Source organism: Dipodomys spectabilis, unplaced genomic scaffold (assembly GCF_019054845.1).
Source record: "Dipodomys spectabilis isolate Male_0828 unplaced genomic scaffold, ASM1905484v1 ptg000071l, whole genome shotgun sequence".
Classification (NCBI taxonomy): Eukaryota; Metazoa; Chordata; class Mammalia; order Rodentia; family Heteromyidae; genus Dipodomys; species Dipodomys spectabilis.
Genome location: NW_024870748.1, coordinates 2,102,654 through 2,118,698, shown reverse-complemented (window position 1 = coordinate 2,118,698; position 16,045 = coordinate 2,102,654). Strand labels below are relative to the sequence as shown.

At 41.0% G+C, this 16,045-nt stretch overlaps 1 protein-coding gene across 3 annotated transcripts in view; it reads right to left on the bottom strand.

Annotated features, from left to right (window-relative positions):
- Window positions 1-366: 366 nt before the first annotated feature.
- LOC122109926 (X-linked inhibitor of apoptosis) overlaps window positions 367-16,045 on the bottom strand; it is a 43,349-nt gene continuing 27,670 nt past the window's right edge. For all 3 annotated transcript variants that reach the window (XM_042682390.1, XM_042682392.1, XM_042682391.1), the window contains exons 6-7: window positions 7,777-7,977; window positions 367-2,276 (exon numbers count right to left, since the gene is read on the bottom strand). In XM_042682390.1, coding sequence (XP_042538324.1) covers window positions 2,083-2,276; window positions 7,777-7,977 — 395 coding nt within the window. In that variant the 3' untranslated portion in view covers window positions 367-2,082. The remainder of the gene's footprint in view (window positions 2,277-7,776; window positions 7,978-16,045) is intronic.

Genomic DNA, 16,045 nt, shown 5'->3' with positions numbered 1-16,045 from the left:
AGTCAATTTGGGATGTTCCAATTTTATCCATACTGACTCTTACTAATTCTTTTTTTTTTTCTCGACTAGTTGTCTACCACTTGAGCTACAGCTCTACTTCTGGCTTTTTATTAGTTAACTGGGCATGAATCTCACAGACCTTTCTGCCCAGGCTGGTTTTGAACTGTAATCCTCAAATCTCAGCCTCCTGAGTATCTAGGATTATAGGCCTAAACCAGCAGTGCCTGACTCAAGTTCTTAAAATACATAAACAACTATTCTTCCCTTGTCAATATTTTATAATTTCCAAGAGGTTTTAAGGATCGTGAGAGGGTAATTTTTAACAAGCATCTACAACTATTACTACTTAAGCAAACAAAAAAAAACATGTAAGTGAAGACAACACCTTGTTCTCCATATATACATCTTAACCATACTAACAGTAAAAATTCACACAAAACTTTAGGATACAACAATTTCAACTAGGAAAGCTGTCACTGTAACTACAAGCAGGATTCATACATGCTTCTACTTTACCTACATAAGCAGACAAATGTTTAAAATACTGGATTAACAAAGATATTTTAGTAAAGTGACTTAGGCAGGCTTAAACTAGCAAGGATTAAGGATGAATCCTTACTAATTAATTGGAAGATCTGAGACATATTTTATATTTCATCTTACAAAATCAGAATATTTATTTTGAAAAAAGATAAGAAGACATGGTCTACCTGTTAGAAAACTACCACTCAGAAATAGTTTTCACCCACAAAGCAGGGAAAACAGAAATATTTGAATTTCACATTGGCACCAAAAAGGTTAAGTGCTCTGACTTCCTGAATTATGAAAAACTAAAACTGAGCCATAAGTAGTTTTGCAGGCGTTTGAACATGCCTAAGCCTTTAAATCAGTAAAATACTTCCTAAAAATTCTGATTACAAAAGCAATACACACTTACAAAAATTCAAACAAACTAAAAAGGAAGTGAAGGACTCCTGTAAGCCCCTAGGACCCAACCCTTCCCCTCCCCCCAAGAAGAAAAATCACATTTAAGAGTTTAGTATATAATCTTTCCAAATATTTTGTTCTATATACAAAATACACAGACACCTTGATTTGGCTCATACTATACATATTATTTTGCCATTGCATTTATATCTTTCCATGTTAGTATATGTTGTCTAAGTGGTAGTCAATCATTAAACATCCTTTTAGATGTGGTAGAATCTTAAAAAAGAAAAATATTTACACAGGTTGGGTGCCAGTGGCTCACACCTGTATTCTAGCTACATTGAAGGCAGAGATGGGGAGGACCATAGCTCCAGTTGTACCAAAAAGTTTGTGTGATTCCATCTCAACAGAAAAAGCTGGGCATGGTAATATGTGCCCACCATCCCAGCTACAGCTGAAAGTATAAATAGGAAGATTGTGGTCCAAGGTGGCCCAGACAGATCTCAAAAACAAAAAACAAATAACAACTAAAGCAAAAGGGCTAAAGGCATGATTCAAGAGGTCGAATGCCTGCTGTTAAACACAAAGCACTGAGTTCAAGCCACAGTACTGCTCCCAAGTTGTTTACACACATGATTATAATTTTAAAAGAAAATGTTATCCTAAAACATAAAGACAAACATCTAAAGATAATGTCTGTCTTTCTACATGTGGAATAGTTCATTCCATTTTCACACAGAACAACTTATGTGATTGAGGAGATTAGCACTAATCTCAACATTCACACAGAACGCTCCACTTGTTAAACTTCTCTGAAATGAACGAAAAATTCAAATGATCAATTCACTTATTCATAGAAACTAAGCCAGTGTGCTACAAATACACACTGTGATCAACTATAATAAGTTGCTTCTTAATGTAGGGCTTCAATTGAATAAAAATAAAAAATAACTGGATATATGATACAGTTAAATAACCTGAAAATCCAGATATTCAATGCTTAGACTGCCAATTAAAATAATGGTATTTACATTTGTTTTCACTTGGTAGCAAATGCAAATTGAATTCAATACTGATTACTTAATGTTCATTCACATCACATATTCAATCAGGGTCTTAAGAAGAACATAACATGCCTATTGTGGTGCTAGGTTAAGACATAAAAATTTTTTGCTTGAAAGTAATGACTGTGTAGCACATGGGACATTTGTCCACTGCTTCAGCACATTGTTTACAAGTGACCAGATGTCCACAAGGAATAAAAACTACAGCAATGTTTCTATCCATACAGATTTTGCAAAGTTTTTCTTCTTGCAGGCGCCTTAGCTGCTCTTCAGTACTAATTTCTGCACAAAGAGAAAAGAAATATACTCATTTTAGACTTTCTTAATTATTTCAATTCACTGAGACATTACTGAACCCCTACTGTGTGCCTGACACTCAAGTGCTGGGAGATGGGAGATGACTCACACATATCCTGTGTTCTTAAATAGCTAGCATACTAGTGGTGGAGGATATGAGATGAGGTTATAGAGGTAAGCACAAAGTACAAAGTGATAAGTGCTCTAATAAAGTTACATATAAATTGCTCTAGGACAAGATGAACAAGTTCTTCTGTTCAGGCTTGTTAGAGAAGGTATCATGGGAGAAGGGAGGAGGAGAGTGGAGGAGTGACATTTAAACATGGGAGCAATTTGCCACACAGAAGAAAGGATTAGTTAAAAGAAGGAGCATATGGAAAGGACATGACTAATTCCAGTAAGACATGGATTTGAGGGACACTTCTGCAATGGGACAATTAAGATTTGGCATTTGAATGTGAGGGTTGTGGAAGTAAATGGAAATATAGGAATTTGGGATTCTCAGGCATTTTGAGGTATTTATGCAGGAAACCCATACAAAAATTTCTAGTAGAGAACTGGACAATCAAATTTAAGTTTAGAAGAAGTCAGGGCATGCCAGACACTGGTGGCTCCCAGCTGTAATCCTAGCTACTCAGGAGGCTGAGATCTGAGGACCAGAGTTCAAAGCCAGCCTAAGCAGGACAGGCAGACTCTTTTTGCCAATTAACCATCAGAAAAGTGCCCAGGCTCTGAGTTCAAGCCTCATGACAGACCAAAAATAAAAGACGTCAGGGTGAGAAAAAGAGTGTCATCAATATATAGGTAACACAGAAATGCTTGTATAATTTAGCCTTTTCCAAAATAGGTTTTGTGAAATGGTAACAATTATGCCACAAAAATGTGCTTCCTGGTCATATATAATTAAAATTGAAGCAGCAGCAGTCAACAGCAACAGTATAAATACTATGTGCTAGGCACTATTCCAAGTGTGCTATGTATCTTGACTGTCTTTGTAATCACTGTATACTCATACTTTCCAAATTTGACCTCAAATAGAATGACTTGAACTCTCTCCTCTCCCTTCCTTCCCCTCTCTTTTCCCTCCCTCCATCTCCTCATGTTTTTCCTCCCTTGTCAGTGTTGGGGATAGAACTCAGGGCCCTTTGTATGCTAAGTGAGTATTCTACCATTGAGCTGTGCCACTTTAAGTAACATATTCCTGGGCCTTATTCACTAAACTTTATATTTCTAGGTTAAAAATACACTGCATTTGGGAATCACTGACATCACATTCAGTATAATACAATATGGTATATATCCATCTTGAAATAGTACGATGCATTTCTATTGTTCAACTATGGAGCTCCTTTATTGTGATAGCTCTTTTTTTAAAATTTTTTTGGGGGGTCCAGTTGTGGGGCCTGAACTCTGGGCCTGGGTGCTGTCCCTCAGCTCTTCAGCTCAAGACTGACGCTCTACCACTTGAGCCATAGTGCCACTTCCGGCTTTTTTCTTTTTGCTTATGTGGTTCTGAGGAATTGAACCCAGGGCTTCATGCATGCAAGGCAATACTACTCTACCACTGAGCCACTTTCCCAGCCCCGAAACGTTGTTTCATTTTGCTTAACAAATACTGAAACACTTAACTAAGTTAGAGGCATTACGGATACAATTAACAAACATATGAACTTCAGACCCTCAGTAGTTCATACACAAGTCACAAACGTAAGTAATCAGGAAATTACAATACGCTATAATGATAAAGGTAATTACAGTGTGTTATGAAGAACACAGGAAGGGTGTGTGTGCACTTGTGTGCACGTATGCACACATAAAAGGCCTACTGGAGAAAATTATACCTAAACTGGATCCTAAAAGAGGAGTAGAAATTAACCAGAAGGGGAAGATCATGGAGGGCAGGGGAAGTGAAGGATCAATTTCTAGCCAACAGAACATAGCCTACAAGTGTACAGGTAAGAATTTGTAAAGGAAATAGCATAAAAGGAGGCTATGGAAAGATTTGGTAAGCTAGTTTGTCCCTCATCCTACGGGCCCTGGTGATAGGTTTTAAATTGAAGACAGATAAGGCCACATTTGTGCACCAGAGGTTTCTCTAGAGAGGGATTGGACAAAAGAATTAATTTTCTTCTTAAAATCAACTTTGTGCACAATAAAAGCTATAGGCTCTCCTGGGGAAGTAGCTCAAGTTGTACTGGCACACATGAGGCCCTGTGTTTGATCCCCAACACCAAGCCCCTCTTCCCTCCTCAAAAGTTATGAAGATTGTTTGCACAATAGTGTAAATGTATTTAGCACTATCAAACTATTTACTTAAAACAGTTAAAATGGGCTGGGAATGTGGTTTAGTGATAGAATGTTTGCCTAGCATGCATGAAGCCCTGGGTTTGATTCCTCAGTACTACTGAAACAGAAAAAGCCAGAAGTGGCACTGTGGCTCATGTGGTAGAGTGCTAGCGTTGAGCTTCTTAAGAAGTTCATGGACAGTACCCAGGCCCTGAGTTCAAGCCCCAGAACTGGCAAAAACAAAAACAAAAAACCTCTGTTAAAATGACAAATCGATTTTTCCTCCTTTCTGTAGGCTGGGATTGAACGCAGGTTCTGATGCATGCTGGGCAATTACTCTACCATTGAGCTATACACATCCTCAGCCTGAAACTGGTTAATTATATGTTATGTGCATTTTGTCACAGTTAAAAAAATACTGAGACAAATAAAACTGAATACTGCTCCCAACCACCAGAATGATCTTCAGCACTCCTGCACAACCTGAGGTTTCTATCTGACATCATAAAAACTGTCAGGTATGGCCAGGCACTGGTGGCTCATACCTGTAACCCTAGCTACTCAGGAGGCTGAGATCTGAGGACTGTAGTTCAATGGCCACCTGGGTAGGAAAGTCCATCAGACTCTCATGTCCAATTAACCACCAAAAAGCTGAAGTGGAGCACCAGCCTTGAGCACTAAAGCTCAGGGACAGCAACCAGGCCCAAAGTTCAAGCCCCAGGACCAGCAATCAATCAAGCAATAAGAACTATCAGGGCTAACACACATGGATATCATTACCCTTTTTCTAGTAAAGCTATTTACTTGAGATGGTGATACTCTAGGTACAGCTTTTCCCCAGACTAATAATTTACCTTAGCCAACTACTTCATGCCATCTTTAAAGGTGGTAACTGGGTCCTACATTCATTCTACAAGGCCTATTTCTAGATCAGAAATTTCCTGGCATATGATCATTAAAAGTATTATATAGAGTCTTCTTTTTTTTCCCAGTCCTGGGGCTTGAATTTAGGGCTTGGGCACTGACCCTGCGCCCTGAGTTTCTTTTGCTCAGGACTAGCACTCTAACACATGACCCACAGCAACACTTCAAGTTCTTTCTGTTTATGTAGTACTGAGGAATCAAACCCAGGACTTCATGCATGCTAGGCAAGCACTCTACCACTATGCCACAATACAGCCCCATGTATATTATTCTTCTGACATAAGCTGATATTATACAATTTACTGTTAGAGCAGATCCATGCAGGACGGTAAAAAATTAGTATGTGTCAAATGCCAATGGTTCATGCCTATAGTTCTAGCTATCCAGGAGACTGATAACTGAAGATCAGAGCTCAAAGCTAGCCTGGGCAAAAAAAGTCTGTGTGACTCTTCCTCCAACTAGCTACCAAAAAGTTGGAAGTGAAGCTCAAGTGGTAGAGCACTAATTTTTTTTTTTGGCTAGTCCTGGGGCTTGAACTCAGCCTGGGCACTGTTCTGAGCTGCTTTTTTTTGCTCAAGGCTAGCACTCTACCACTTAAGCCACAGCACCACTTCCAGCTTTCTCTGTGTATGTGGTACTAAGGAATCCAACCCAGGGCTTCATGCATGCTAGGCAAGCACTCTACCACTAAGCCACATTCCCAGCCCCTAGAGCACTAATCTTGAGTAAATAGCTAAAAGACAGTACCCAGGTTTGAGTTCAAACCCCAGTACCAGCACAAAAAAGTCATACTAAAACATTATGCTATGCCATGCCAGCAGTAGCCTCATATCATACATCTTGTGTTTACCAAGTCTCTTGATTGCTTCAAAGGCTACATCAAGTGACTAGCCTATACCATCTGGGTTTGGGCAATTACATGCTATGATGTTCACACAATAATGAAAGTGCCTAACAACATGTTTCTTAAGCTATGTCCCCATTGTTAAGGAACATGTGACTATAATTAGGTTTAGATGAGGTCATGAGGGTGAGAACTTATGATGGAATTAGTGTCCTTGTAAGTAGAGGAAGGAAGACCAGAGCATTTATGGACCCCCAACTGCTTGTGTTCTCATTGTGAGGACACAATAAAAAGGCAGCCATCTTCAAGGCCTTCATTGGGAACATTGCACCTTGATTTTGAACTTCTCTATACTGGAAGAATCAGATGTCTTTTGTTTAAGTCACCTAGTGATTCATTATAGTAGCCTAAGCAGAATAACACACAGTATTAAGTGTATATTTAGAAGGATCTTTAGTCTGACATTATCCAAAAAATGTACTCATTACCTGACAACACCTTAATAACAATACACTATTAAAAATCTTTAGGGCTGGGAAGGTGGCTCAGTGGTAGAGTGTCTGCCTTGCATGCATGAGGCCCTGGGTTCGATTCCTCAGCACCACATAAGCAAAAAGAAAAAAGCCGGAAGTGGTGCTGTGGCTCAAGTGGTAGAGCGTTGGCCTTGAGCTGAAGAGCTGAGGGACAGCGTCCAGGCCCAGAGTTCAGGCCCCACGACTGGACCCCCCCCCAAAAAAAGAAATATTTATAGATAATTATATAGGGGAAGTCTGGTGTTAAAAAGTACTGTAGCCAAAAAAAAAAAAAAAAAGATTGAGGGGTAGATAAAAAGATTGGAAAAGTATTGAAAATTATTGAAGCTGAGGGCTTATTATAGTCTTCTCTTTTCTTTTTGTATGTTTGAAATGCTTCATTATTAAAGGTTAAAAAATGTTTATATTAAGGGATAAGTGAGCTGGGTACTGGTGACTCACACCTGTCATCTCTGAGTTCAAGCCTCAGGATAGGCACACAAAAAAGAGAGAGAAGTGAGAGGAGGGAAATTAATGAGCACAGAAATGATATTAAAGCAGCAGACATAGGGTTTGGGTGAGGTGGTAATGTGCCTGACAAGCACAAGATTCTGAGTTCAAATCTTAATCCTAGTACATAGTTCAAAAAAACAAAAAACAAAAAACAGCCACACAGCTGGGCACTGATGGCTCACATCTATAATCCTAGCTACTCAGGAGGCTGAGATCTGAGGTTTGAAGCCAGCCCAGGCAGGAAGTCTGGGAGACTCTGATCTCCAATGAAAAGTACTCAGAAAAAGCTGGAAATAGTGCTGTGGCTCAAATGGTAGAGTGCTAGCCTTGTGCACAGATAGGATCAGAAACAGAGCCCAGGCCCTAAGTTCAAGCCCCAGACTGGCATAAAAAAAGCCATGCATACCTTTCTGCAATGACGTCTGACTTGATTCATCTTGTGTATTATCTTTCTGAGCATTCACTAGATCTGCAACCAGAATTTCAAGTGATATATAGTTGCTCCCAGATGTCTGAATTTTTTCCTCCATTATTTTCTTAATATCCTTAAAACTGAATCCCATTCTTATAGCTTCCTGTACCATAGGATTCTGGAAGATAGTATCATCTGAGAAGAAAATTGGACAAAAAATGAGCATGGTTGAATCAAATATTTTCATTAATACAACTTAATAAAATAGTTTAAAATAGCATACAGCAATCTGAGTGAGGTAATACACAATTGTAAGCCCAGAACTCAAGAGACTGACAGGAGGAGAATCATGAGTGTGAAATCAGCCTAGGCCACACTCAAAAAAAAGAGAAAGAAACAGAATGAACTATGCAACTATGCAGGGAAGGGAGGGAAAAACTGGGGGAAAGTGAAGGAAGGGATGACACTGTCCATTACCTGACTTATGGAACTGTAACCATTTTGTACAAATTGCTAATAATTCTTTTTGTCGGTCATGTGGCCTGAACTCTGGACCTGGGCACTGTCCCTCAGCTCTTCAGCTCAAGGCTAGTGCACTACCACCTGAGCCACAGCGCCATTTCCGGCTTTTTCTGCTTATGTGGTGCTGAGGAATCGAACCCAGGGCCTCATGCATGCAAGGCAAGCACTCTACTACTGAGCCACCTTCCCAGCCCCTAAAATTATTTTTTATTTCTTACTGTTATTATAAAGGTGATATACAGAGGGATTACAGACATATAAGTCAGGTAATGAGTACATTTCTTTTTGGACAATGTCACCCTATTCCCTTGCTCTCTTCCAGTGTTTCCCTCCCATCTCCACCCAAAAGTTGTATAGTTCATTTTCAATATAGTATCTAGTGAGAATCATTGCTACATTTGTTCACCCAATAAAATTATTTCTTAAAAAAGTTTAAAGCCAGGCACTGGTGGGTCATACCTATAATCCTAGCTACTCAGGAGGCTGAGATCTGAGGATCATGGTTCGAAGCCAGACTAGGCAGAAAAGTCAATGAGACTCTTATTTCCAATAAACCACTAGAAAACCGAAGTGGCTCTATGGCTCAAGAGGTAGAGCACTAGCCTTGAGCTGAAGAGCTAAAGGACAGAACTTAGGCCCAGAGTTCAGACCCATGACCAACAACAACAACAAAAAACAAAACAAAACAAAACAAAACAAAAATGTTTAAGCAGCAGGCAAAAATAAATAGATAAAACCAAAATGCATGGGCCTGGGAAGTTGGCTCATTGGTACAGTGCTTGCCTCACATGCATGAAGCCCTGGGTTCAATTCCTCAGCACCACATAAGCAGAAAAAAACTGGAAGTGGTGCTGTGGCTCAAGTGGTAGGGTGCTAGCCTTGAGCTGAAGAACTGAGGGACAGCACGCAGGCCCAGAGTTCGGCCCCCATGACCAACAAAAAAAAAATGCACTACCAAACTTAAACCTGCTTTGCAATACTTTTTGTGGACATTTTTGTGACTGAATGATACCTTCTGGAATCTTGTAATTCACTGTAAATGTTGTATACATTTTATGGCACCATGGCTTATTCAAGATTAGGGTTTAGCTGGGTGCTGGTGGCTCACACCTGTAATACTAGCTAATCAGTAGGCTGAGATCTAAGAATTCACTATTTGAAGCCAACCTAGGCAGAAAGTTCCAGCCAAAAAGTTCATGGGTGTCTTATCTCCAACAGACTACTAAGAAAAAGTGGGACATAGTACTGTGGCTCAAGTGGTAGAGTGCTAGCCTTGAGCACAGAGAGGCTCATGGACAGTGCCTAGCCCTGAATTCAGCTCTAGAACCAGAAAAAAAAAAGAATAAAGCCAGTCACCGGTGGCTCATGCCTATAATCCTAGCTACTCAGGAAGCTGAGATTATGAAGATCATGGTTCAAAGACAGCCCTGGCAGGAGAGTCCGTGAGACTCTTTATTCCCAGTTAACCACCACAAAACCAAAAGTGTTGCTGTGGCTCAAAGTGGTAGAGCACCTCAAGCAAAAGAGCTCTCAAACAGAGCTCAGAGCCCCACATCTGACCAAAATAAGTAACTAAATGCTTCAAAACTCTGGTTTTTCAAATTAACTGTGCTCATTAACAGTTAACCAAAAATACTTAAAACATTACGTTTTAAGTAGTTGCTATAAAGTCAAACACAAGGATTTTCATTAAAAGCAATTGAGAAATCAGGGGAAGTCCCAGTCTGTGATCTGGAATGTATAAGCTTCTCTTTTTTTGCCAGTTGTGGGGCCTGAACTGGGCCTGGGTACTGTCCCTCAGCTTTTCAGCTCAACGCTAGAGCTCTACCACTTGAGCTACAGCGCCACTTCCAGCTTTTTCTGCTTATGTGGTGCTGAGGAATTGAACCCAGGGCCTCATGCATGCAAGGCAAGCACTCTACCACTGAGCCACCTTCCCAGCCCTGTATGAGTTTCTTAACATTCAGCTAGTTTCTGCACCTGAAGCTCTTGGGATAGGTAACACATAAAAGTTAACACAGCTGGGCGCTGATGATTCACGTCTGTAATCCTAGCCACTCAGGAGGATGAGATCTGAGGACTGCAGTTCAAACATAGCCCCAGCAGGAAAGTCCATTAGGGTCTCTAATAAACTGCCAGAAAAACAGAAGTAGCACTGTGACTCAAGTGGTAGAATGCTCGCCCAGAGTTTAAGCCCCACAACTGACAAAAAAAAAGTTAATGCAGCCAGGTGCTGGTGGCTCACACCTATAATCCTAGCTACTAAGGAGGCTGAGATCTGAGGATCACGGTTCAAAGCCAGCCCAGGCAAGATAGTCCATGAGACTCTTATCTCCATTAAACCACCAGAAAACTGGAAGAGTGGTAGAGCACTAGCCTTGAGCTGAAGAGCTGAGGGACAGTGCCCAGGCCCAGAGTTCAAGCCCCATGACTGACCAAAAAAAAAAAGTTAATATAATCTCACTTTTCTTTTTTAATTCTTTTTGGTATGTATGCTGGTACTAGGAATTGAACTCAGGGCTTGGGTGATGCCCTGAAATATTTTTGCTCAAGGCTGGCATACTACCACTTGAGTCATATATAGCTCCATTTAGAGATAATCTCACACTTTCTGCTCAGGCTGGCTTTAAACCATGATTCTCAGATCTCATCCTCCAGAAAAACTAGGAGGGTAAGCCACTGGTGCCAGGCTGCATGCTCATTTTTATGACACTCTAAGTAGGAATATAGAATGTATGCTTACAAAGGAGACTTGGATTCTGACTCATCAATTCCATTCTTGGGTATTAAAAATGAGTGCCTATCTCTCTGTTAGATATGCACAAGAACACTTGTGCAATATTATTCATAAGAGCTCAAAATTGAAAACAACTCAAATGCCTATCATTAGATGAGTGGATGAATGAACTGGGGTACATTTAAATAGTAAACAGAAGCCAGGTGCCAGGGGCTCATGCCTGTAATCCTAGCTACCCAGAAGGCAGAGAAGGGCTGGGAAGGTGGCTCAGTGGTAGAGTGCTTGCCTTGCATGCAGCAAGCCCTAGGTTCGATTCCTCAGCACCACATAAGCAGAAAAAGCCAGAAGTGGTGCTATGGCTCAAGTGGTAGAGCACTAGCCTTAAGCTAAAGGGCTGAGGGACAGCATCCAGGCCCAGAATTCAGGCCCCATGACCAGCAAAAAAAAAAAAAAAAAAAAAGAAGGCTGAGATCTGAGGATCATGGTTCAAAGCTAGCCTGGGCAGGAAAGTCCATGAGACTCTTATCTCCAATTAACCACCAGAAAATCGGAATCAGAAGTGGCGCTGTGGCTCAAGTGATAGAGCACTAGCCTTGAGCTAAAGAGTTGAAGGAACAGAACCCAGGCTCAGAGTTCAAGCCCCACAACCGCAAAAAAAAAAAAGTAAACAAAGAGGAAAGAAAACAAAGAGGAAACAAAGAGGAAAGAAAAACAAACAAAAAAAAATACTAACACCAAAAAACATGGATAAACCTAATGGGTAAAAGAAGTAAAACATAATGATAAACCAGACACAAGAGAGTACGTACTATTTCATATATGAGTTCAAAGCAAATCTGCAGAAAGGGGTACTGAATAAAAGGGGGGCTAATAAAGCTCTCAGGGTAGGAGAAATATTCTAGATCCTGATGTGATGAAGGTTATATAGGTGTATTTACATGTTAAAATTCATCAAATTGAAAAGAACTATATATTTTTTTGTAGTGCTAGAGAATGAAATCAAGGCCTCATGCATGCTAGGCAAGCCCTCAACCCCAACCAACATCCCCCCCACCCCGGGGTAATTGTGTGTGTGGGTGGGGGGGCGGGAGGGGGGGGCGGTACAGGGTATGAACTCAGGGTCTTACAGTTGCTAAGCAGGTGTTGTACTGTAATGTAATGCTTGTAGACATCAGTAATATTTTCTAAGGGACAAGTAAAGAAGATGTAGAGATTTGATTAAAGGGAATAAAAACATATGATTTGTGTTTGACAAAGAAAAATTCTATAGGGAGGTTATAATGCAGACAAAAATCACCAGTTCCCACATGACTACAATAATCCTATGAAAAACAAGGGCCTGAATGGGTACAGCAAGAGTGGGAAGGTGGTGAATTCTAGACAATATTAAAAAGATGGAATCCGTCAGACCTGGTGGTTAATTAAATGTAGATGTATTATGGAGAACAAAGAGCTTAGAATGACTCAAGTTACTAGGTGACTTTGTGAACCTTGATGCTATTAAACTAATGTAGGAGGAAAAAGGCCAGGAACTGATTTGGTCTGAGTGGCTGGGTAGGTTTTATAGATGCTAAATTTAAGTGGCTTTTAGGATTACTAGGTGGAGTTATGCCAAGGGCAGCTCTAGTCAGATTCTCCCACCACTGACTTGCTTGTATTTGACATCTGTTTTGCTAGCTCCTTTACTTCTGCTTACCAGATTAGATGTCCCCAACCATTCCCTCACTGAGGCCTTTTCAAATTATGTCTCCATAGACTTTATTTAGTTTTGTTTAGTTACATAGTCAGTCTTTTTCACTTCAGTTATTTTCAGTCTTCAGTTTAGTTATTTTTCAGATAGTGTTTTTTTGCCTGGAGCCAGCCCTGGAAAGAAATACTATCTATGCATCTCTCATAGTTTCAATGACTGGAGTATAGGATCTCACCCAGCTGGTTGGCTGAGATAAAGGAGGCCCAGAGCTCTAGAGGCAATCCTTCTGGTAGCCAGTAGCTAGAAGGATCAGGTTTTAATATCTTTGTACTTAGATATCCAGTAGGTATCTCAAATTTAACTTGCTAAAAACCAAGAGAATATACAAGTTGATATGAACATGAAAAAGAATAAAATGGACTTTTGTTTGACAATATATACAAAATTTATTTCAAAGTGGCTCAAAGACCTGAATGTAAATGGCTCAAATAGTAAAGCAATAGCCTTGAGTGGTAAAGCCAAACAAAAGCTCAAGACCCCAGCTGGTGCTAGTGGCTCATGCCTATAATCCTAGCTACTCAGCAGGCTGAGATCTGAGGTCTGGGCTTTGAAGCCAGCCCTGGCAGGAAAGTCCATGAGACTCTTCTCTCCAATAAAGTACTCAAAAGAAAAGCCAGAAGTGATGCTCAAAGTGGTAGAGCACTAGCCTTGAACAGAAAAGCTCAAAGACAGAGCCTAGGCCCTGAGTTCAAGCCCCACAACTGACTCTGACTCTCTCTCTGTCTCTTCTCTCTCTCTGTCTCTCTCTCTCTGTCTCTCTCTCTGTCTCTCTCTCTCTGTCTCTCTCTCTCTCTCTCTCTCTCTCTCTCTCACACACACACACACACACACAGAATGCTTAGAGGCCCCAAGTTTAAATCTCAGTACTGTACTCATGCTTGTAATCCTAGTTATTCCTTAGGCTGGGATCTGAGGATTGTAATTCAAATCCAGCTCAAGCAGTTAAGTCCATGAGACTTTTATTCCAATTAATAACAGAAAAAAAGCTGGAGTTGGGACTCAAGTGGTAGAGCACTAGCCTTAAGCATAAGAAGTTCAGAGAACACCCAGGCATTGAGCTCAAGCCCCAGAACGAAAAACAAAACAAAAAAACAGCAAAAAACACAATCCAGTATATTCTTTGTTTAACACACTATGCTTCTCTGACTACTTTATGTTTGTTTATATGCCTCCCTCATTTTCTGCTTTTAAAGATTCCTATGGAGCCTGGCACTGGTGGCTCATGCATGTAATCCCAGCTACTCAGGAGGCTGAGATTTGAGGATCACGGTTCAAAGCTAGCCCAAGAAGGAAAGTTCATGAGACTCTTATCTTCAATTAGCCACCAGAAAACCAGAAGTGGCTCTGTGGCTAAAGTGGTAGAGCACTCACCGTAAGCTGAAGAACTGAGGGACAGCACCGAGGCCCAGAGTTCAAGCCCACGACCAAGCAAAAAAAAAAAAAAAAAAGATTTCTAGGGGACTGGGGATGTGGCTCAAGTGGTAGAGTGTTTGCATATTGAGGTCAAGGCCCTGAGTTCAAACCCTAGTACAGCCAAAAAATAAAAAAGATTGGGGCTGGGAAGGTGGCTCCGTTGTAGAGCGCTTGCCTTGCATGCATGAGGCCCTGGGTTCGATTCCTCAGCACCACATAAGCAGAAAAAAGCCGGAAGTGGCGCTGTGGCTCAAGTGGTAGAGCGCTAGCCTTGAGCTGAAGAGTTGAGGGACAGTGCCCAGGCCCAGAGTTCAGGCCCCATGATCGACAAAAATAAAAAAATTAAAAATTAAAAAAAATTAAAAAGATGTCTATTATGAATGATATAGATTTCTCTACCTCTCCATGAAGCAATAAGTGGTAAACAAACCAAACTTCACCTCTTTGTAAGGTTGCCGGGAAAGACACAGATGGGTTTTTTTTTTTTTTTTTGGCGGTCATGGGGCTTGAACTCTGGGCCTGGGCGCTGTCCCTCAGCTCTTCAGCTCAAGGCGAGTGTTCTACCACTTGAGCTACAGCGCCACTTCCGGTTTTCTGGTGGTTTATTGGAGATAGGAGTCTCACGGTCTTTCCTGCCCGGGCTGGCTTTGAACCGCGATCCTCAGATCTAAGCCTCCTGAGTAGCTAGGATTACAGGCGTGAGCCACCAGCGCCCGGCGACAGTATGGGTTTTGAATAATGATGGTGATAGCACATTAGTGGAACACTGGATTCATCACCATGGCTTCCTCAGGGAGCCTCACATATAAAAATACACATCACTCTTACTTTTGTGACTTTAACAGAAGTAGTGATAAGGAAAACTGTTTTGGGCCTTTTCTAAACATGGAAAATCTAATTGTCCAAAAGTTATATTGGCATCCTCTTTTAAAGAAATAAACAAAAAACTCTTTTTATTTGTTCACCTTATTACAGTACTGGGGATCGGAACCCAGGCCCCAAGCACACTAGGTAACTATTCTCTACCATTTGAGCCTTGTCCTCAGGCCATATAAACTTTTTTAGACACAGAAGTCCATTTTGTTGCCCAGTCTGCTGTTTAAGTCCTAGACTCAAGTGATCTTGTTGCCTGTGCCTCCTTGAGTAGCTAGGGACTAGAAGTGTGAGCCACTGCACACAACTTGTATTTTTTTTTTCTGAGATAGGGTCTAGCTGGTCTAGCTTTATGGCCCAGTTTGGATTCAAACTCACTTTGTAGCCCAATAAGATCTTGAACTTGCAATCCTCTTGCTTTAGCTTCCTAAATACAAAGATTACAGGTGTGTACCATCACACCTGATTTTATACTATTTTATTTTCAATTGTTTTCAGTGTACTAACACTTTTTATTTTGCCAATCCTGGAGCTTGAATTCTGGGCCTGAGCACTGTCACTGAGCTTTTGTGGTTAAGGCTAGCACTCTACCACTTGAGCTACAGCTCCATTTCTGGCTTTTTGTGGTTAATTGGAGGTAAGAGCCTCAGAGGGCTGGGAAGGTGGTCAGTGTTAGAGTGCTTGCATGCATGAGTCCCTGGGTTCGATTCCTCAGCACCACATAAGCAGAAAAAGCAGGAAGTGATGTTGTGGCTCAAGTGGTAGAGCACTAGCCTTCAGCTGAAGAGCTGAGGGACAGCACCCAGGCCAAGTTCAGGACCCACAACCAACAAAAAAAAAAAAGCACCAGAAACTTTCCTGTGGGGGCTGGCTTCAAATTATAATCCTCAGATCTCAGCCTCCAGAGAAGCTAGGATTATAGGCATGAGCCAACTGCCACCTGGCTGTACTAACACTCTTAATATAGA